This window comes from Branchiostoma lanceolatum, chromosome 7, assembly GCF_035083965.1.
Source record: "Branchiostoma lanceolatum isolate klBraLanc5 chromosome 7, klBraLanc5.hap2, whole genome shotgun sequence".
NCBI classification, from domain to species: Eukaryota; Metazoa; Chordata; class Leptocardii; order Amphioxiformes; family Branchiostomatidae; genus Branchiostoma; species Branchiostoma lanceolatum.
In genome coordinates this window covers 905,114-927,699 of record NC_089728.1, presented here as the reverse complement: position 1 = coordinate 927,699, position 22,586 = coordinate 905,114, and the positions used below count along the sequence as shown (strand labels likewise).

Below are 22,586 nucleotides of genomic sequence, written 5' to 3'. Positions count from 1 at the left end.
AGGGCTCCATGTGATTCCGACTCGTTGTTATTGTTTGGTTCTGGGGCTTAATCTCGTAATGCCGTCGCCGGGCAACATTGAACTCTGCGTAGGTTGTCTGGAGTATGGAGGGAAGCACGAATGCTTGGTATTTTATCAAAAGTCCGTGCCAACGCAATTAACCAGTAAGCTGAAAGGTGCTGCATGATGAGAAACATGTTTCCTCTTGTGTAGCAGCACCACGAGCTTGTCTACAGGGTTCAAAAAAGATTTCACGTCCTGCGCTTTCCGTCAACTTATTGTAGATATTAATGTAATATTAATCGATTGATATTAGTTGGCGATGTTCAGATAGGCGTTCATTAAGACCTTTCTTAATAACACGCGACCCAATTACGTCTGCATGATGAATGGTTGGACGGGAAACTTCGCGCACTTATTTTCATCAGTGGAATCTGCTTACTTCAGCAGTTTAATCTGCAACAGCCAATACTGCCGCGCGTCACACGTTAGAGACGGAGACGCGCCCTGCCAAGTTCCTGTACTATATCGCATTGTGATAGTTGACTGTTGCAATTCAGCGGCTGATTACCATAGAGCGGCATGGTAATTGCGTTCTCCTTTAGATAAAGGATTGTTATTGCGTTACCATAGACAGAGGCTTGCGTGGACCAATGAAACCCGCTATCTTTAATGACAGGATTGATTACTCCCACCCCCTCACTAGCCTTGAGGCGGAAGAATGTGTGCGCCGGAATTCGGTCTGACTCCTTCTGAAGGTAACCCCCCCCCCCCCCCTTACTGCACAGTATCAACATGAAGCCCCCTTGTGCTCCAGTAGTGGGATATATTCCAAGATTAGAACTATTCGTGCCTTACAAAGAACACGCATCGCAGGTACGACTCTAGAGTTGCTGAGGGGGGGAGGGTGCCTCTAGCTCTTGTCCTTCAATCACACAACATCAGCGAGTCTTAATTGAAAAATTTAATTGGTGGACGTGACCTTTATAGTTACAGGTACCCTCCGATATTTCAAGAATCGGACGTAATCCCATGCCTAGAAAATGACAGTGGTGTACTTACCAGCGGTCTGTGCTCGCTGTGGAGCCTGTGCCAGTTGTTTCCAGTGATGTCGCAGCAGAAATTAGAAAGGTTAACATCGTAGGGCCGCTCTTCATGGTGCTGGGCTGCCTTGCCACGGGGAGTCTCAGACGACACTGATTATACTTTTGCAGTGAGGGATGTAGTCACACAGCTAATGTGTGTCACACAGTCACGCAGACTCACAGGGCGTGTTCACGCCTGCATAAAGAGTCCGACAGGAGTGTTTTATCTAAGAGGCAGAGTCGCCTTGTATCTGACACACCCGGAGTTCCAGAAACTCCAGTGTGAACGCCCCAGTCAGTCCTCGGCCAATAAGTCATAACTCTCCACGAGGAATATCTGGTTAGCTTGATGCGCGCGCTGCCTTCCACGTGACGAAACCTGCGAAAACGCACCACACGGTTGGCTGTGATTCTGGGTGACTCCACTCCACAATTGGCAGCGTGATTTCTGGTGCTTTGTTGGCAAGAGCGGAAAAGGGAAGGAATCGCGTCATCAATACCCCCGTACACCCACGTGTGAAGACGATGATGACCAGTGGCCAATCCCGGTAACGCGTTCCAAACTAGGCAGCCTCTGATGCTGTCCAGTCTTCTAAACGTGAACGTTTCCGATCGAAGATCGTCTTAGGTCTTACGTAAGCCGTGCCCGGCCAACGCCCTCAGTGATTTCCCAGGCTGGATTATATCGGTCAATATTGGCCACTGATTACTTACTTAGACTGATCAGGCAACGTCATTAATCGTATATGCGGGTCTTTGATGAATAATGTACTGATTGCCTCCATAACCTGTGTTTGATGTGCACTAAACACTCGCCCATGTACAGGGTTCTCGCACGGACGGAGACGATAAATGCACTGGTTGGCTTTGTGTGCTCGTCCGCTGTTATTGGTACACAGACATAGGTTCCACTGATCTACGTATAGGGAGATTACTGATAGAGAGCTTCGTTTATTAGTGTGAAACAGAAAGGTAATTTCGAAACTCCCACAGGCTGAGAATCTCCCTGCGGTGCTGTTTCTGTTGTAGATATCGTTGTTGTAATTTGGCGCACAGAAATGATGAACATCCGGCTGGTTCTGTGTTAATGCTATTGGTACACAGTGTGGCGTCCCATAGTGGCGCGCCATTTGTCTCGCTCTAATGGAGATGTAAGTAGATAGTTACGGCGATTAGTGCGACTCACGATTGATTCCCGAGACAGCGACAGGCATACGTTATCATAATAGCTTCTGCTACAAGCTGTTAGTGAAGATGAATACTTTATTACTTTTGTCAAGCAGATTATTTTCTCCGTAGTGTGGTTGAGTTCTGTGGGTTGGTAGGGTTGATAGAGAACAGCATAACTCAATAACTTGTGGATAGATTGTTCTCAGAGTTGGTAGAGTATTAGCACTTAAAACATAGTAATCTGCATCTGTTGATGTCACACTGTGCAGTGGTTGTGTGGTTGACAGAAGTTTGTGGTTTTTCAAGATCTCTGGTAAACCACCTGAATCGTAAACACACCAGTTGTGCACTCTGTCAGGGACAAACCACGTACGACCAGTATGATCAGTTTGATCTTCTGACACCAGGGCCTCAGTACTCTGCCAAGGAAAAACCACGTAAGACCAGTATGGTCAGTTTGATCAGCAGCAGTCAAACACTCAGAAGTCTAATACATGCCTGCTGGAATGCTACCATAAGCAACACGCTTGTAATTTTGTCTTGTGCGTATAATGTGTTGTAACGCGGTATAAAGTCATATAGCCCTGGTATAATTGGCCAGTTTATCGCACATGAGTAATGAATATGGTTAAACTAACAGTTATCTACCATATGTATAAGTATAACCAAAGCGATAAAGTTGATATGTAATACATCTCGATGCAGAACGCCCTTGTCGCAGTTATGACAGGTGTGGTGGCGTGAAAATTTACACGATAAGTGGTTATTTCTTGTACTATAAAAATGTCAAGTCCCCCCTATGCGTTGATCATCGTAGCGGGTGCTTAGGGCGAACATTAACGGGGAAAATTGCTAATAAAACGTCGTTCGTCTCACATCCAACCGTGCAAATTATTCATGACGATAAACTTGCACATCGCCATATTCCGTATCTTCAAGAAATAAGAACGCCACACTTTAAGTTCAATGAACGTGCTGCAAAAGATGTATTGCCGGTTGAAAAATTATTGGAATAGAAATGTTTTCTATCATTGTATTGTCAGTGACTTATATTTAGTCAACGGATGCACTCATCCTTCGAAGGGCAACATTTTCGCATATCGTATGTCTTCAACGCTGATTTCATCGGAATACTTTTGGGATTCCTGTAAGCTGAGAGGGGACATGTTAACTTAGATGTTAGGCACTATAACATGTTTTCTGTTGAAGTGTGTTAATTCTTGTTGGGCATGGATATGCAATATAGATATATAGTACACTCTGTAGTGTTATTGTCATTATTGGTTTTGTATCACATGGTACAACATTCACCATTCCATTCCTGAATGTCAGGTCATCGGTTGCGCTCATTGCTTGATTTTTAGAGTCGTTTTCTCTGCTGATTGTTGCGTCATCAATAAGTAATATCGGTCTATCGTTTTATTTTCGTCGAGAACTAAATCGGGATTGTTCAGGATGTTAACACTGTCCGCTTAAGTTTTCCAAGTCCTGCATCCTAGCGGTTTGCTCAACAAATGCAGCTGTTACCCGACAAGAGAATAAGGCTTATCGTCAACAGAAGGGCAATGACCCTAGTGCAGAATATCATTCTGTCGGTCATTCCCCGCCTTGGGTGGATTCATTATTCATCACACTCTGCTGTGAACTTCTTCCTTCCATTCAATACATCAGTTCGATAAAGGCCATCCTATTTCACGGAGGGTCAATACCGGTGGACCTCATGTCATGCTTCGTAAAAACGATACTGGCAGCCGCCAACAAAAAGGTATACGTTCATCTTTTACAGGCTTAAATACATACCCGTATTGAACAATTGGAAGGTCCAAGCTACTAGCGTTAAATGCCATCTAACTTAAAGTTTTTTTACTGGCATTATTGTTTCCTACATCAAATTTAAGCTATGTACTCGTAAAATGCAGGTTTACGAGACCATGGAATTTTTTTAGTCCTTTGAGTTTTTATTTGCGTCCGATTTGCAAAGTGACTGATCTAGATATATTTGCACCGAAGTTTGGAGACGGAGCAAGTAATAATGGCGCTGATCCACGTTTACGACCGTCAACACATTATTTGCCGGGCTATCTCGCCCCAAATCTGACGCTCCGACTGACATATAGCTGTAAGGGAGGCTCTTTGACGCTCCAGCTGACGAATGGCTGCGAGGGAGGCTCCGTGATGCTGTCTGCATCCACTCCTATCTACAAATCTGCAGCAGCGAGCCGAGCCTTTGTCCCGGCCCGCCTCAAGGGTTCGCACAGAAACACGGCTGGGAAATAAAGCGGAGGCCGCGAAATTAGTCCGATTAAAAGACCCAATTTCGGTAATCGCTCGACTCGTGGGCAAAACGCGTCCATCAAACCGACTCCGTTAATAACAGGTTTTCCTGGAGTGACAAATGGAGGTGCATTACGTCAATGGCGCGAAAAGGAACTGTCGTATGGCAGGGAGATAAGAGACTTTATTATTACCTCCGACAGGGTGGAGTGTCTCCACCGTTATGCGTTGTGAAGACGTTATCTCAAGGAATGTGCCGTGATTCTTGTAGCCGCCTTTGGGGCGGCAAGAATTTGAATGATACAAACTTGTCAATTGCTCCGGGAGGTACTAAATTCTGGAACAGATCTGGGTTTAAGCATCTCCCTCTTTCTTTCTCCGCCCTCTTTTTACTTCTCTCTCTCCTCTCCTCTCCTCTCTCTTTCTCTCTCTCTCTCTACATAGCGTGCAAGTAGCGCATTGTCTTCACATGGGGTTTACTGGGTCACTTGGCCAGAGAAGAATATTTGGTTGTGTAGAAAAATCTCTTTCTTAAATCTATGGTGACATACTGTAAGCGCTAGATAACATCGCACGAGGCTACAAAACGTGCAGTAGTGATAACAAAGTTATGTGAAATCGGCTCTGAATTTTGAGAACTTTCGTATCTGAGACAAAATCCCAAGGCGATCACTTGTGAGCCGTAGGAGCTACTTTATAAGCACGTGCCACGTACCATGACACACTTAGTCTTCATAAACTACTGAATTACGCTCAAATGGCCCCACTCGGGGTTTACTACTGGGTCACCGGGGCAAAGGTGGCTCTCCCTTCTGGTGTTCAGGCCAAAGTTCAGGCGACGGCAACAATCAAACTGTAACTCGATAATCCACAGACTCAAATTAGAGATAAATGATCGACCGTCGGATAAACGCCGGGCGATAAATATATATCACTGTCAAACCGGGGAGCATGTTTGGAACTTGTTATGCAAGCAGGGGAGAATATTTCAAAATTTGTATTTGTTTTACGGCTGCCTAGTTGCGAGCTAGACGTTTAACGATGTATTACCCCATTAGATTCAGCCATCTATGATCTTACTCATCTAGAGGATGGTTTGCCAATCTATCTGTTACAGCACGTTCTCGAGTTCAATGACCTTCAAATATGGCATCATTCTCACATGCCTCATTCCTGGAAGATGAGGCGATGCGTAAGTTTATTGCCATGAATAAATTGCACGGATAGATGTGAGAACAACGATGCTTTATTAGCAATTCTTCCCGTAATGTTTACTCTGAGCACCCGTAACGACAGCCACTGTGGAGGTGGGAATTTTCAAATGACAAGAAATAATGGGTTAATTACTGTATGTATTTTCACGCTATCAACCTGCCAAAACTGCTGTACGGGTGTTCCTCATCACATATCAACTTCATATTCGACTGGTTTGGCTGTTTTTAACCATCTGAAATATGACTCTATCTTACTCACGTTTTTCTACGCTACACTAGGGAAGGAGTATCACATGTTGGGGGCGGTGATATCGGCTGTAAGTGGGACATTTCTGTACTGATGGATAGAAGTGTTGGTCTTCCAACCGTATTGGCAAGAGGGATGGAAGGTTCGCTTCCATGTGCCAATTGTGTTTAGTCTCCAACCAGACCCAATAGATTGCAAAGACCGTATCCAACTGGAAGAAGGAGCTTGTAATGCAATCTTGTGTTGCAAAACGTACTTCCTCTGCCTGTTTGATACGGTCTTTATGCAACCTATAGATCTGCTTGGAGATTAATTGTGTTACCCTCTGCCCGTCCGTCAACCGACACCCGACACCCCTTTGCGTTTGGGCGTCCTCGCTGCTGTCCTTTCCGCTTCTTTCGTCCTTTAATTCAGTTCCCAAACGTACACGTCTCTGTCCCGTATATATGTGTTTTTTCCCCACTTATATGAGTGCTTGCCATCCCTAATTGTTACCTGTCTGGTTTATCCTGTTCTTAAATGGATTGCTTACACCGTCGCCGCTACCACGGGGACTACACGATTAAAGTATTATGTACTGTTTATGCCCGCATTGCCATTACCCAAGTGTAGATTTGCCAATTATTGTCGAGTTAAATGGATTGCAAGCAAAGAGTCGAGGTCGCATGGGAAAACCAAATTATGAGCAAAATGTTTAACTTATTGCCTATGATGATATCAATCGTGGGGTTTTGTTTCTAACATTGAAGTGTCAACGCAGCATCTAGGTGTGGTAATTCTACATCTGCTGATGCCCCTGACTAGACCACATCAGTCAAACTGTGGCCATACACAGTTTGTTCACACCTGGTGTGTTACGCCTTGCGACGGTTTATAAGCAATGCCATACAACCAATCATAATCAAAGATGTTGGTGATTGCCCGATATTGTGACAATGTTAGGACGAAACTACCAACTTGAAGTCCTGCTGCAGTATCAGAAAGATGGTGATGCCTAACAGTTCATATATTGTTCTTTTAAAAGATCAAGTCCTAACACTATACCAAATATCATAACAATCCATCCGTGGTTTGTTGAGTTATGCTGTTCATCCAAACAACCCACCAACCCACAGAACTAGGGCTGGGTACCAGTACAGAAAATTCAGGTCCGGTCCAGGTCCAGGTCCAGAGGGTCAGGTCCAGGTCCGGACCTGTACCTGTACCTGATTAAAGTAGTGTCGCAGTACATCATATTTTGGAGAGAGAGAGAGAGAGACAGACAAGTAAAGGTCTCTGTGAGTCCTACAAATTATTTTCAAATTGTATATTAGAATAAAGTGATTATTCTCGGTGCACACTAATGTGCACTCGACGGCTGTTGACTCATCTACATGAAACCACGACTCGTTAAGTCTGCTTATTTTGTATTAGACCGGTTATGTGTGACCGCCTGCTGGTAGCCTGGTACTGTGAATTTTCTAATCGGTCCATAGGACGGTCCACTGATTTTTTCTGGACCGTTTTTTTTTGGACCGGTCCATAAGAAAATACCGGTTTTGTACCGGTACACGGTACCGGTACCCACCCCTACACAGAACTCAACCACACAACGGGGAAAATAATCTGCTTGGCGAAAGTAATAAAGCATTTATCTTCGCTAACAGCATGTAGCAGCAGCCATTATGATAACGTATGCCTGTCGCTGTCCCGGGAATCAATCGTGAGTCGCACTAATCGCCGTAACTATCTACTTACATCTCCGTTAGAGCGAGACAAATGGCGCGCCACCATGGGACGCATGTCTGTGTACCAATAGCAGGAACACAGAACCAGCCGGATGTTCATCATATCTGTGCGCCAAATTACAACAACGGAACCAACAACAGGAACAGCACCGCAGGGAGATTCACAGCCTGTGGGAATGTTAGATTTAGTTTTCTGTTTCACACTAATATGATATAAATGGCACACCCTGAAGGGACGTATGTCTGTGTACCAATAGGAGGGAACACAGAACCAGCCGGATAATCATCATATATGTGCTTCAAATAACAATAAAGGAATCAACAAACGAAACAGCACCGCAGGGAGATGCATAGCTCGTGGGAATTTTGAAATTACTTTTCCTTTTCACGCTAATAAACAAAAATATCTATCAATACGTAAATCACTTTTTCGTTCGAGTGATGAGCGTTTCCATCAGGATATCATAAGAAAATAGGTCTGTTGGCTGTGAGACTTATTATCACGCTTGTGATTACAACAACAGCAATACTTTACAAAATCCTTTGGGAACTTCGTAACCACTCAACCTTTTCACAGGAGTAAATTAGAATTGCAGGTAATAAGGTTTTTGATAAGAGCAATTAATTTCCACATCATGTACATCCACTGGTCTGTGTCATCAGGTAATATGAAAACCCAAAAAAAGAAAGCGCAATTCGTGCTGGGACCAAGTTTCTGTAGTATGTAATACTTTTTATTGCAAAATTTGGTACTTTTGCATAAGGAAATTTCACTTATACTATCTATGTTTGAAGTTGTCGCCGAGGGCCTTCACACCCTCACAAAGCTACTTACACACACAAACACACACACACACACACACACACATACACACACACACACACACACACACACACACACACACATACACACACACATACACACACACAGCCCCCCCCCACAAACAATCACACATACACACACAGCCCCCCCCCCCCCCACACACACACACACACATGCACACCCACTGACACGCACGCACACCCACCCACATACCCCTAAGCTGCCAGTCCCGGTTTTATCAGGGATGCAGACACATGCTTTGTGTGCTGCGCCCGGTTATAACCGGGATAGGGTATTCTCCAGAAGGAAGCTTTGCGTGCGTGTAGCTCTCGAAGCCCGGAAGTTAGAGGAGTTAGGGCCACCGGCTGTTTCGCGGGTTTCGTAAACTTTTTTTAAATCTAACTTGGCTGAAAATCTGGCAGCTTAAGGGTTTAAGATACATATACATACACACGAATACATACACACAGACGCGCGCAGACGCACTCGCTCGTCCACTCTGGACATCCGGTAATAACGGTCGCATTGCTAATAGTCCATTTGCGATAAACATTCCCCAAGGACACAGCATTCCCTAAAATGATGTAGCGCAAAGTGGGTTTTACGACAAATAAAGACAGGTAATGTTGTCATCAAACATGCATCACTTCTTGTATGGGCACTGCTGTACATGTACGATTATTACCGGCAGCAATCTTTGTTAGGCGTGAGGAGAATCCTGTACATGGACGGGAGTTAAGTGCTCATCAAAAACAGGTTATGGAGGCAATTTGTACATTATTCATCAAAGACCCACATGTACGATTAATGACGTTGTCTGATCAGTCTGGCCGTGGGTAAGTAATCAGTGGCCCGTATTGACCGTATTGGCTGGACACTGCGTCCGGCATACTGAGCTAACAGCCAGTCAGCTTATCCTCTGGGAGCCAACTGAGAGAAGGAGGAAAAGGGGCAGGAGACGCACAACCTAAATTGACAATCTAAAGGGATGCTGGGCTCAGTGACATTTCAACAACAGAGCTGAGATCGAGTGGCGCAGAAGGACTCATTGTCTCCCGAGATGACATCACTGATGTCCTCGTTCAAGGCTTCAAGGCTCAAGGTATTGACCTACAATCCAGACCGTGGAATGACTGAGTGCGTTGGCGGGAGAGTGCTTACGTAATGTGCGGTGGCGGCAGGGCTTGACATAACTCCAAAAAAGATCTTCGATCGGAAACGTTCACGTTCTGAAAGATAGACAGGATCAGAAGCTGCGTAGTTTGGAACGAGTTACCGGGGATTGGCCACTGGTCAGACATCGTCTGCACACGTGGTGTACGAGCATACTGATGACGTGATTAGTTCCTCCTCCGCCCGCCTCAATAAAGCAGTGGAGATCACCCTGCCGGTGGTGGAGTGGAGTCGCCCGGAATCACAGCCAACCGTACGGTGCGTTTTCGGCAGGTTTCGTCACGTGGAAGACAGCGCATCGAGCTAATTAGCTATTCCTCGTGGAGAGTTATGACTTATTGGCCGAGGACTGAGGCGTTCTCACAAGAAGATTCTTGCTGGAACTCCGGGTTTGTCGGTTTTGCCTCCCAGATAAATCATTCCTCTGACTGTCTATGCAGGCGTGTACACGCCCTGTGAGTATGCGTGGCTGTGTGGCACACCTTAGTTGTGTGAGTGCATCGCTGGCTGTACATGTATGACTCGTGTCGTCGGAGACTCTCCATTGCAGCCCAGCACCATGAAGAGCGGCCCTACGATGTTAACCTTTGTGACTCTGACGCTAATTTCTGCTGCGACATCACTGGAAACAACTGGCCCAGGCTCTACCTCGAGCACGGACGCATGGTAAGTGCAAAATTGCCATTTACTATATTTGGGATTACTTCTGAATGTTCAATTTTGGCAGGATCTCTGTAAATATCATTACAACGTCCAGTACTAGTGTTAAATGTTAGAATTTATATAGAAAATCGCTGCATCATACCTGGTGTCCATTCTAGAAACATATGGACAAAGGCTGCTACGTGGCAGTAAGTGTTTTGAGTGCAGAAGCGGAGAAGGAGTATCCTAGCGCACACCCTATTCAACCTTGAGACTAGTGAGGGGGGGTTATCAATCCTGTCATTAAAGATAGCGGGTTTCATTGGTCCGCGTAAGCCTCTGTCTATGGTAACGCAATAACAATCCTTTATCTAAAAGAGAACGCAATTACCATGCCGCTCTATGGTAATCAGCCCGCTGAATTGCATCAGTCAACTATCACAATGCGATATAGTACAGGAACCTGGCAGGGAGCGTCTCCGTCTCTAACGCATGACGCGCGGCAGTATTGGCTGTTGCAGATTAAACTGCTGAAGTAAGCAGATTCCACTGATGAAAATAAGTGCGCAAAGTTTCCCGTCCAACCATTCATCATGCAGACGTAATTGGGTCGTGTGTTATTAAGAAAGCTCTTAATGAACGCCTTTCTGAACATTGCCAACTAATATAAATCGATTAAGATTACATTAATATCTATAAGTTGACGGAAACGCGGGACGTGAAAGCTTTTAAGAACGCTGTAGGCAAGCTCGTGGTGCTGCTGCACAAAAGGGAACGTGTCTCTCATTAAGTACCTTTCAGCTTCCTAAATAATTGCGTTGGCACGTCCTTGTGATACAGTACCAAGCATTCGTGATTTCCACTATAATCTAGATAAGCTACAAAGAGTTGAATGCTGCCGACGTCATCCTAGAACCTCACAATGGCATGAGTCAGAATCACGTGGCGCCCTGATGCAGATGCGAAGGAGCTCCAGGCTTACGTGCTTTCGCATCTCTGTGGGGTAAGATCACAAGAACCGCTAACTAGGGCTGAATCACAAACACAAACAGTCCTTAACTTACAGCTGAGTGAAAAATGTAATACAGAAAAGTATTAAAGAGGACCTAAACATTGCCTGCTGGTCATCTGGAAGTTCTAGACACGCGTTAATGAGACAGTGAGGGGCCTGCATCTATCCATGACTGCCTCGTCGGCTGTCGATGCTGTTCCCTGACGAGCACTTACGAAGACAATTGAGAATCGAATTTTACGGTAAGAACATTACATATCTAGACAAAAATATACATACACTTCGTGCTGCGTGTCCAATGGATTCATAGCTTCAGATAAGTTTTTTCTAATCTAGAAAATTATCACCCAATAGGACATTGTTGTTGTCTACCCACAGTAAGGGGGTGACACATACTCAAGGGAACAAAATTCCAGCTAAACGTTCTCAATACAATAAGATGAAGATCCACAGTGTAATAAGACAGTTGTGCAACCTAATCTGTGCGCTACCAAAGGACCAACCTGGGGGCAGTTGGCGTGTGCCCAGTTATTATCACAGCGCCTGCAGCATTAAGCATTCAATGAACCGTTTACACGATGTTCACGTCTGGAATATCTCCAATCTGCGCTTCTCTGGTCCAACTGATAGTCTAACTGCTGGCTATTCGTCATACTCTTTAGAGATTTCCCCCACTTCAATTTCTGTTGATGACAGGCGGAATGACTCTCGCTGTGGCGCGTTTAATGGAAGCGACCATTTTGTGCGAGAGTCATGAGCAGTTCGGCGGTAATCTATTACATCCAGAGCGCAGTGTGCTGCGGCAGTCTCGCCTTATCTGGCCGCTCCATCTCCCACAGACTCGCGGCCACAGATCGGCCTTGGGGCGACTTAGCACCCTCGGGTTTATAAATCAACGCCATAGAACCGTAAATACCAGCTCATAGCCGGGCACTACAGGTCAAGCTACGGCTCCCCAGATTGCTTTATTATCAAATGGCAAATAATAGTCACTTCTTCAATCGTCAAATCTATTAATCTTGACGCAGATATCAAAGACCGATTTAACGAAAAGCAAATAAGAATTGCTAAGTCAGATATTCTTTGCAACCGCTCCATGTATCTCAGAGAACAGACGGTATACATCATCCCCATGGCAATAGACGCGGCGATGGTTTTCCAACCAAATCGCCAACACCGAAAGGGTGGTACATGAGCGAGCAGCCCATGGCAATGGAATCTAAATTCATTTTCTATAGGTCAAAGTCAAAGTCGTCTTCTCTGCACCTGACGTCTGTGCAACGCCCAGCTTTCCAGCCGAATAAAAAATATGGAAAAATACGAATTCAGGTATAGGTTTTATTACGTGCTGCCTACACATTGGTTAATCCTGGGAGGCGATGCATGTTTGTCTTTTCCTCTAAGTCTACCACTTCATCATATAATAGAGCGTGCCGAAAAGACTGTATTTTTCTTTTTGTTGTCCTGGAATATCCCACCGACCTTGGAACATCGCCAGGGTTAATTCGTAATGAAACGGTTCGATTCTCCTTCGTAAATTTGCAAATACATCAGTGAACCAATCAAGAACGTTTCCCATCAGAAAGAATAGTCGAGTGACCTTCTTGATTCCGACGATTTAACCGCTAATGAGCATTAAAACCACATGATCCATGTGGCGAACTCACCAACCATTGAGACGGAGGGTGATTGAAAATTTGATAGATGTTGACTAACGACCAAGTGGAACTTGATAAAGATGTAGGTGAACCCTAATAGGTAAAGTAACCCGATTAACCTCCATGAAGTCCCAACATAACAACTGTAATACGAAGCCTCACTGGGCTGTGCAAACGTTAATGCGGTCGGTAGAATATCAAACCTCATCTAGCATTAAGATAGGTTTGCTCTGTTACCGGACACATTCATTCATAAATGTTTCAATCCGTCACCATCGCGCCCAGAAGAGCTACAGAGATTGTAGATAACCAGACCGTATAAAGGCTGAATTGTGACGTCGACTCCTCAGGTTGGAATAGACTAAAATAGACTAAACCTTTTTCTTGGCAGAGTTGATTAGTTTATTTGTTTGCACAGGCGTCAAGATTTTGTATGTACAAGCAGACCAAATCTTGAAGGACAAATGACATAGTTTAAAGGCAGCAGAGGATACAGGCTGTGCTCTGAGGATGATACAAGCTTGCGGAGGTAAAGGTCCTTTCAAATCTATCTCGGGTGGTGTGAAGCAGCGGGACCCCGGTAAATGTCGGCCTGTGAAGGTTGGCATCTGGCCAGTGACTGGTCCAAATTACGCAAAAACCCTCTTCATAAACCACGTTTAAGAGATTGGTCACCTTCACATTACCCAAAACCTACTCAATAAAAATCGTAATCTTTTCCCAGAAATATCCGTGCTGCAATCATCCATTTATACTTTCACCCAAGCTCCAATAACTCCCATCATTGCGTCTCTCCGTCCAAATACCGGTCCAATCACCCTGAACCTTTTAGCGCAAACGGTCATGGTTGGGTTTCTGGATGTGACCAGCGAGTTGACTTTCATTATCGGTGGCTTTAATGGCCTCCACTGGAAGTGCTCGCCGTGCCTCACAGTCATGAACATCTTTGCAGAAACCAATTGGAGCGCGGAGTCCGACCGGAACTGATCCGGCTTTATCGTCGGCCTCCGTCTCCTCCGGACCCGCAGATTGCCCGGGTAAGGCCTCGGGCGGAGTTCATCCCGTAAAGTGCGCACCGAATGGCCACCAGCTCACAGCTAGCCGGAAATTGCAGTTTATTCTTGCTACCAAAAGTCAGAGATTTACAACGTAGGACAGTTTGCAGATGGACCAATACACATTCAGATACAGCTAGCAAGGCAAGTTTCTGAAATTGACCATAGAAGGGCATTGATAATTGAATATTCATCTAAAAGTGACAGAAAATATATTGCCCGATGTTTTGCCTTGATGATACAGCTGCTGAATTTGATAGCATAGCCTCCAGATATAATAGACTGTATTTTGTTTTCAGTCTTAGTCGATTGAATCGACAGATTGCCCGAGTAAGGCCTCGGGCGGAGTCAGGTCTCCTGGCTTCCATCTGCGCACAGTCGGGAATTATATTTCACTTCTATCATGAAAATGCGGTGTGTCACGCCGAAGGGCAGTTTACAGATGGATCAATAAACACACTCGTTATCTATCGCAGAGATTGAATCTGACAGGACATGGGCAATTGATGGATACTCATCTGAAAATTGACAGAATATATATTAACTGATGTATGTCATTGACGATACATCTGTTTCATCTAATAGTTTAGCCTTAAAACATGATAGACTGTCTTTCAGGAATTCAGTCTTAGTAGGCGATATTGGCAGAAAGAAATGTCCTTCGGCTGCATAATGTGTATTTGCCTATCGGGATGGTAAGTGACAGAATATGTATTGACCGATTATTGGTTTGGTGATCCATCTGTTTGATCTAATAGTTTAGCCTCCAAACATAATAGAATGCATTTTGTCAATTGAATCGACAGATAGGACATTACCACTGGGTCTGGAATGCCCTTCAGCTGTATCCTGGTGCGTTTTTTGCTTACCGGGGATGACGTCACTCACACATGCAGGATGGACTTTACGCATGGTGCTGCGGGCAGCCCTGACGGATCTTTGCTCGGCCTTTTCCGTATCGATCCAACCGCTGTGTTCCCTAACAACGTCTCAATGGGGACACGGTCCTGGAGTAAACGCCTCGTGATACACTAAGTAAGCACTCCTCCCTACCGCAGGGCCATGCGAGGCCTGTTAATGGTGCACGTGTGGAGAGGAAAGTAGTGTAGCACTCCCAGTGGTTTAGTACTTAGGGGATCTTGTTTGGATGGCGGGGCGAAAGTTTGACATGTTTTTCTTGTTACTAATACGCTGACAGTTGTAAACCAACGTCGGACACACTTGGAATATAAGTACGTACAATACGGAAGGGATCAGCGGCTTATCAGTGCTGGACTACGTATAGGCTTGTAAGATATCATGGTTTTCACAGAACTCTTCCAGAGAGACACAGCATGCATATGATGCATCGTTGTTTTCGATCGTACTGGGTTTAGGATGTTTGGAAAATTCTCAATGCACAGTACAGAAGAGATCGGCGAGTAAAGATATCACGGTTTCCATTGAACTCTTCCAGAGAGACACAGTATTTAAAATGTCCAGGATGTATCGTTCAAAGTTCAGGATGTTTGGAGACTTTACATCCCCCTTTTTCCACCGTGAAGGTGACTCGTTCAACCCTTTTCAAAACAGCCTCATCGCATCTCATGAATTCCCGTTATTACCTCCGCCACGGTACAATTTTCCAGGAAGTATTGAATTCCTGTAATTGTATTTTGAATGGTTCCTGCACAATTCACTCCGAGCGGTGACAAACCATTTTACTCCCAACAAGCATGAACAGGCCTTTCAATTCCCCTACCTAAATGGTTATATTGTGTGATATATTGTGTGAAAACGGACCCTATCAGATTTTGAATTCAGCGTCACGCGTTTCCTGTTTTCCAGGAATTGGCGTTGACCGCGATCTATTCTCTCCCGGTGACCTGACATCGCAACGTCAAACCGCAGGCCGCTTCTATGAATCTTATTGACTCTAGATGTTCGTATCGTATTCGTCACTTTGTATAAATCTACTGAAGTTGTACTGATGCGCCGCCGTGAATGCTATATAGTAGTCTCGCCTTGCTTCGTTATCGCTACAAGAGTTTCTGCAGAGTTAGGCCAACGTGAGCTGAGTAAAGTTGGTTCGATGCCAAGAATCCCTCCCGCGACTGGAAGAGCTAAGCTGATAAAGTACCGCTCCCATTAAGTTTGTCCGTTGACAGACCTGATCGCCCAGACGATTGTCGCTGGCGCAAATCCCTGACGTCCTCCTGTGCCGCTGGCACTCCTCCAAGGAATGAAAGAGGTTAAAAACAGCATCTGATGCTGTTTTAATCTCTTTCATCACCTTGACCTGCCTCAGGTCCAATGCACATTCTCTATAGAGATTATGAAACATATTCAAGACAGTTAACTTAAGACCCCAGCCTACAGAGAGCTCTTAAGAAAGACTGTTAACTTTCTGCTCGCAAAGTAAATCTCTCTGAAACATCCCAAGCCTCCAACGTTAATGTCATCAGCCACGTCTATTGCAGATTTCCTTTTGAGACTTACATGACTCATACAATACAATACCGTTAACTTCAGGCTCTCGGCGTGAATTGCTTATGCAGGCTAATCGTTACAAGGTGGCAATCTTTAAACCCAGGCCCACATCCTCTGTTAAGAGTTACACCACAAACCACCCACGTTTGACCCATTGTCAGAGCTTCTACGGAGATTCAGATAACTTATGCAAGGCGATTAGCTCTTACAACCCAAATCAGATCCCTTATAGAAGCTAATCTATATAAAATGCGAACCTTAAACCTCAATACAATTTCTCTATAGAGGTGTATAGCATACATAAGGCAGTTCGTTAAGTCCATAGTGCACATTTATGATAAAGAACTAATACTTCAATGCGCTTAACTTAACGTGCAGCCCGTTTGTGTTTTCTATAGAGCGTTACCTACTGTACATGAGACGATTATCTTTATGCCCATTGTGCATCCCTGCATCACGCGTGGAAAGTAATCTGTGGTGATTCATTATAACCCTTGTCCTACACCGCTTCCAAAAAATCAATACACCCTAATCAATCTACCCGCTGTTTCTTAAGCATAAAATCACGGAAATAAATGATGTTATTCCCGGGAGCAATTCAACTAAACGCCGTAATAGACTGATATGCAAACATTTTAACAGGAACATTATGATGGAGTGGTCCCGTGTGCCGTTTGGAACGATTGCACTGCTATTAATTCTTTTGATGAATGGATGAAGATCCTAATTGTAACGTCATGGCCCCAATAAGGTCGTAGAAAAAGGAAAACTGCTCGCAAATCAAAAACATTCATGAATATTTGTGCTTACCTACAGTAAGCTTATGAGGCCTGTTTTTACTTCTATCTCTTGTGACCCCTTAGATATTTGCCTATTGAGGGAGACATTAAGAATACTGTCTATTGTAACCACCTGACCACATAGAACAGGTTTTACTGAGTGGTTGGCGTGAGCAGCTTGTACCGTTGATAATATATCATAAATATCTAAGAACCTTCCGTTTATATTGTGCAATATAGAAATGACAGAGCCTGTGGCAGAATGCCTGTACTCTGGCAGCAACAGCGGCTACCATGACTTTTCGGGCGGGTATCAGCGCGCGATTTCTGCTCAACCGCTCTGAAAACGGCCGCTGAGTTAACCCGGTGAACCGTGGCGGGCGGTAATGAATCCCTGCTGCAGGCCGCTCGGCCGGAACATCGCCGTCCTGCCGGGTTTACGGCGCTCCAGCGGGTCCCTTTACCGCACCTTCCAGCGCCGCTACTGGTCAGGTTGCGACCCGCACGGGGCTCCAGCAAGTCCCTTTACGGCACCTTCCAGCGCCGCTTCTGGTCAGTCTGCGACCCGCGCGACGCTCCAGCAGATCCATTTACGGTGCCTTCCAGCGCCGCTACTGGTCAGGCTGCGACCCGCGCAACGCTCCCCCTTTACGGCACCTTCCAGCACCGCTTCTGGTCAGGCTGCGACCCGCGCGACGCTCCAGCAGATCCCTTTACGGTGCCTTCCAGCGCCGCTACTGGTCAGGCTGCGACCCGCGCGACGCTCCAGCAGATCCCTTTACGGCACCTTCCAGCGCCGCTACTGGTCAAGCTGCGGCCCCCACGGGGCTCCAGCAGATTCCTTTACGACACCTTCCAGCGCCACTACTGGTCAGGCTGCGACCTGCGCGACGCTCCAGCAGATCCCTTTACGGCACCTTCCAGCGCCGCTTCTGGTCAGGCTGCGACCCGCGCGACGCTCCAGCAGATCCCTTTACGGTGCCTTCCAGCGCCGCTACTGGTCAGTCTGCGACCCGCGCGACGCTCCAGCAGATCCCTTTACGGCACCTTCCAGCGCCGCTACTGGTCAAGCTGTGGCCCCCACGGGGCTCCAGCAGATTCCTTAACGACACCTTCCAGCGCCGCTTCTGGTCAGTCTGCGACCCGCGCGACGCTCCAGCAGATCCCTTTACGGCACCTTCCAGCGCCGCTTCTGGTCAGGCTGCGACCCGCACGGCGCTCCAGCAGATCCCTTTAATTAACGGCACCTTCCAGCATCGCTATTGGTCAAGCTGCGGCCCCCACGGGGCTTCAGCAGATTCCTTAACGACACCTTCCAGCGCCGCTTCTGGTCAGTCTGCGACCCGCGCGACGCTCCAGCAGATCCCTTTACGGCACCTTCCAGCGCCGCTTCTGGTCAGGCTGCGACCCGCACGGCGCTCCAGCAGGCCCCTTTCCGGCACCTTCCAGCGCCACTACTGGTCAAGCTGCGGCCCGCAGGGCGCTGGGCGTGGGAGGAGACATTATACAACAGTTCCCTGCCTGCCTGACATTCAGCCTTACCGTTAATGATCTTGTTGCTGTGTGGGATAATCGTGTTAGTCTTTTGAAAGTTGTAATGGAATGCCTTGCCATCGTACCTATCCATTCACTGCTGTGAGGGATTCACTGTCTGTACGTCCTCTTATAAAATAAAACACTATTGAACAGCTTTCTGTTGAGCCTCCTCAAAGCTAGAAAGCTGCACTATCTTGCAAAACACATATATTGAATGAAACATTTTGTTCCATCAATAACTTAATTATATGAAATACCTTATTCACCAGTGTATATATGTTTGTCCTAATGCCATTAGTGCAGTCGTTTTCCAATTATGTGCCCATCATGTGTTTTTCAGCCATGTTATTAAGAGAATCCATCTATCTCCAAGAATGGCTCTTCTTTTCAAAGAGGTTCCTCCTAAATGTATATATATACGTCATGCATGTAATGACATGACTTGTGCCGTTTCATTCGGGAATATTCGTGTTTAAATGATCGTATTGACATGCAATTCATTACAAAATTCTTTAGAATGCAGCTGGGTAGCGCTGGTAATTGTAATTTGTGAATAGTTCCCTCAACGCTGGATAATGTCACATCTTCATACAATTAACAACAGATTGAAAAATTTGTCCGAGTTAATAAATGTAATACAGCAACCTTGTAAGCTTAGTCTATGTCTTTGTCTATCAAGGGAATGATTCAGAAAGAAACCATTAAGATAAACCCCTCAGAGAGGAGTTGTACTGACATCCAGACAAAGATTTCTATAGGGTCTAGTACAAAAGCTATTAACCGCTGATGCGGCTGGGGAGTAGCGGTTAAAATGCTGACCCAGATCTGGTTCGCTCTCTGCTTTATGACTGGTTTGCCTGGACACCTTTCCTCAATACATCATCAGAAAGAACGGTAATTGATGATACAATTACAACACTATAATTGGGCTTGATTTGTCCGAGATCCGTGTTAAACACCGGAGTTTATCGTACACAATCTGTCCTACTGTAGCTCATACAAGTTGCATATTTTTGGTCTGTATCCTAGTGTTATACAAAGTATACCAATCAAGGCGATACGATGTTCTGTGTCTAAGGAAGAAAATGACCAAAGAATTTTTCCTCGTATTAAACACAATCACACGGCCGAATCCCAAGTATGTAGACTTGCCAAACGTGATTAAAATATTGCAGAATCAGTTCAGTATAAAACTGCCAGGATTCATATCGGCGTTTACTATACTGAGATGTTCAAAACGATTTAAAAGTTTAAACTGTTGATAATAAGAATGATCTTATCCTACGAACTTCTCCCGAGGAGCTCAAGTGAAAGCGTTACCCCCGATCCTGTGATGGCCCTACTGCGTTTATGTAAAATGTTGCAGATATCCACAGTTTTGTGTTTACTAAGTTTGGAAGCTTCATCTTAGTCTTTATATCTTCCTCATCAGGAGCTGGAGTGGAACCGTTCCGCCGACCCTGTCCTCCATGCCGCCGCCCGTAGACAGCACGGCGTACCCCACCTTCCCGGAGGGCTACAGGCCGTGGGACAGGCCGCTACAAGGTACGTGCTTTAAACTTGAATCATACCAAATTTGTATCGAAGGTCCTCTAGATGTTTTGTACGATACGCTAATGCTCTGTCTTGAAGCGGCACACTTCACTTCTGTGGATTGAAGCGTTCTTCTCTGTTTTGTGACGTTTGGTATCGTGCGTGTGGGAAGTGCACAGAGTCAATGACAGTAAATCAAGCTACCATCGCATTGTGAAACTCTTATAGTCTGACGTATCCACATCGAATTAAATGCCAATACTTTTTACTTATTTATGTATATTCTCGGATATGAACTGAATAAGGGGACAATTTAAAAGAAAAATGTAGGAAATAAAGTTTGCTCACAAATGCCTAGATGCTGACCTTGTAGCAAGTCAACGTCATATGAAGTTTGCTGGGTTTGATGGTGAAAATGTCAGCGTCTCAGATAACGTGTAATCAACGCACTTCCTTTGGCAGGGATGTGATTTATTTCTACTTCTAATCACCACTCGGAAACAAGTCTGAATGAATGGCATTACGACAATAAATAGAGACGTCAGGCTGAATGGCGGATGGAGTAAAAATACATCTCTGACGCACGTCATTCGATGTAATTATGTAGATACGTGTTTTCACGTCACACAAACAGAATCTCCCCTGGCCGCTTCCTTTCCGTGTTCTTAACGCGATTTCCTGAGTGTGCAGATACTTAAGGTGTGACTGATTCAAGACATCACTCGGAAATACATCACGGTAATGAACAGAGGCGTCTAGCTGCCTGACTGACGGATGAAGTGCAATGCCTGTAACCTTACATAGCGGTATTCTCACATCAGCACGACATGTAACCTTACAGAGCGGTATTCTCACATCAGCACGACATGTAACCTTACAGAGCGGTATTCTCACATCAGCACGACAGGAAGCTCCTCCGGCTTCTTCCTGCTAATTGATAGTGATGTATAGAATCATGTGAAGGTAAATCGTGATGTATAGAATCATGTGAAGGTAAATCGTTCCAACCGCGGCTTGGTAATTAATCTGTGTCGTGTTCGGGCAGCAGACCTCGTAGCTGTTGACAGTCACAGACATCTGCGCGGATAATTGGTCCATCCATCAACTCCAGGTGCGACAAGGGCAGATGAGGGATGGAGAAGGCGGCGGTCTCGACTGTCAAGATGCAGGAGTGGAGGGTCAAAACATAGCCAGATTTGTCAACTTGGATGTCGATAATTGTGACGGTCGGAGCGGCTGACTTTAAAGTAAAGGTTGTGTGTCTGCGTGTGTTTATATTGGAATTCGAAAGGAACAGAATAAAAGAAAGATATCTGACCCATAAATGATCGCCGAAAATGTACGATGCACGTCTGACCCTGGTGACCGCAGCCAACAGGCCTGCTGCATATTTACTCTGCCTGTGTTCCAGTCCCCTCCCCGGAAGCTGCTCGGTCGTGCCTTATCCTTCTTCACTATGAGAAAACTTGAGCAGCAATTTGTAGAAACAGATTTCCATTTGTGCAAATAGGCAATGATACAAGCCAGATCGATTCATTCTGTTGAAGTTTGGGTGTATTCAAGACTGGCGCCTATAAAACTTGTCGTAAAGTATTGCCATCCTTGTTTTACTGTCTAGTTGTCCAATCGTAACATAGACAACACGACGCTTAATCTTACATAAAATACACAGTGAATAATCAATACAACATGAAATACACGGTGGGAACTCCATGCAACATGAAATACACAGCGGTTACTTCGCGTAACATAAAACAAGATGGTTTCCTGATTTTACATTGAATGCACACTGGTTGCACGTAAAACTCATGTTGAACAGGGAAAATGAATCCAGCCTGAACGCAAAATAGTTACACATAACAGTAAACGAAGAGGATGCTAGTACTTAATAGACATAAAAACACGCGATGGTTGGCCCTTCTAATATAAAGGAACAGTGAAAATGTAATATAACGTTTACAGTGATATAACAAGCAATGTCCAACTTTACAAGACGCGACAAAGTCCTCTGTTACAGATAGCCGTTTCTAACGGGTTCACACCGTAACTGTTGCAGTCATTTAAAGGTAACTGACAGAACAGTCGGTCTAGGGACATCAAAGTGAGAGGAACATGAGAATAAATTTCCGTTTCGTGATTCTGTAGACAACCAGCTTTGGATACGCAGAAATGTGAATGATCTCAGCAAA

At 45.2% G+C, this 22,586-nt stretch overlaps 1 protein-coding gene across 1 annotated transcript in view; it reads left to right on the top strand.

Moving 5' to 3' along the window:
- The first annotated feature begins 9,971 nt into the window (after positions 1 to 9,971).
- The window catches only part of LOC136438583 (glycine receptor subunit alpha-1-like), a 51,494-nt gene continuing 38,879 nt past the window's right edge, over positions 9,972 to 22,586 (top strand). The window contains exons 1-2 of the mRNA XM_066433447.1: positions 9,972 to 10,379; positions 20,297 to 20,409. Coding sequence (XP_066289544.1) covers positions 10,231 to 10,379; positions 20,297 to 20,409 — 262 coding nt within the window. The 5' untranslated portion in view covers positions 9,972 to 10,230. The remainder of the gene's footprint in view (positions 10,380 to 20,296; positions 20,410 to 22,586) is intronic.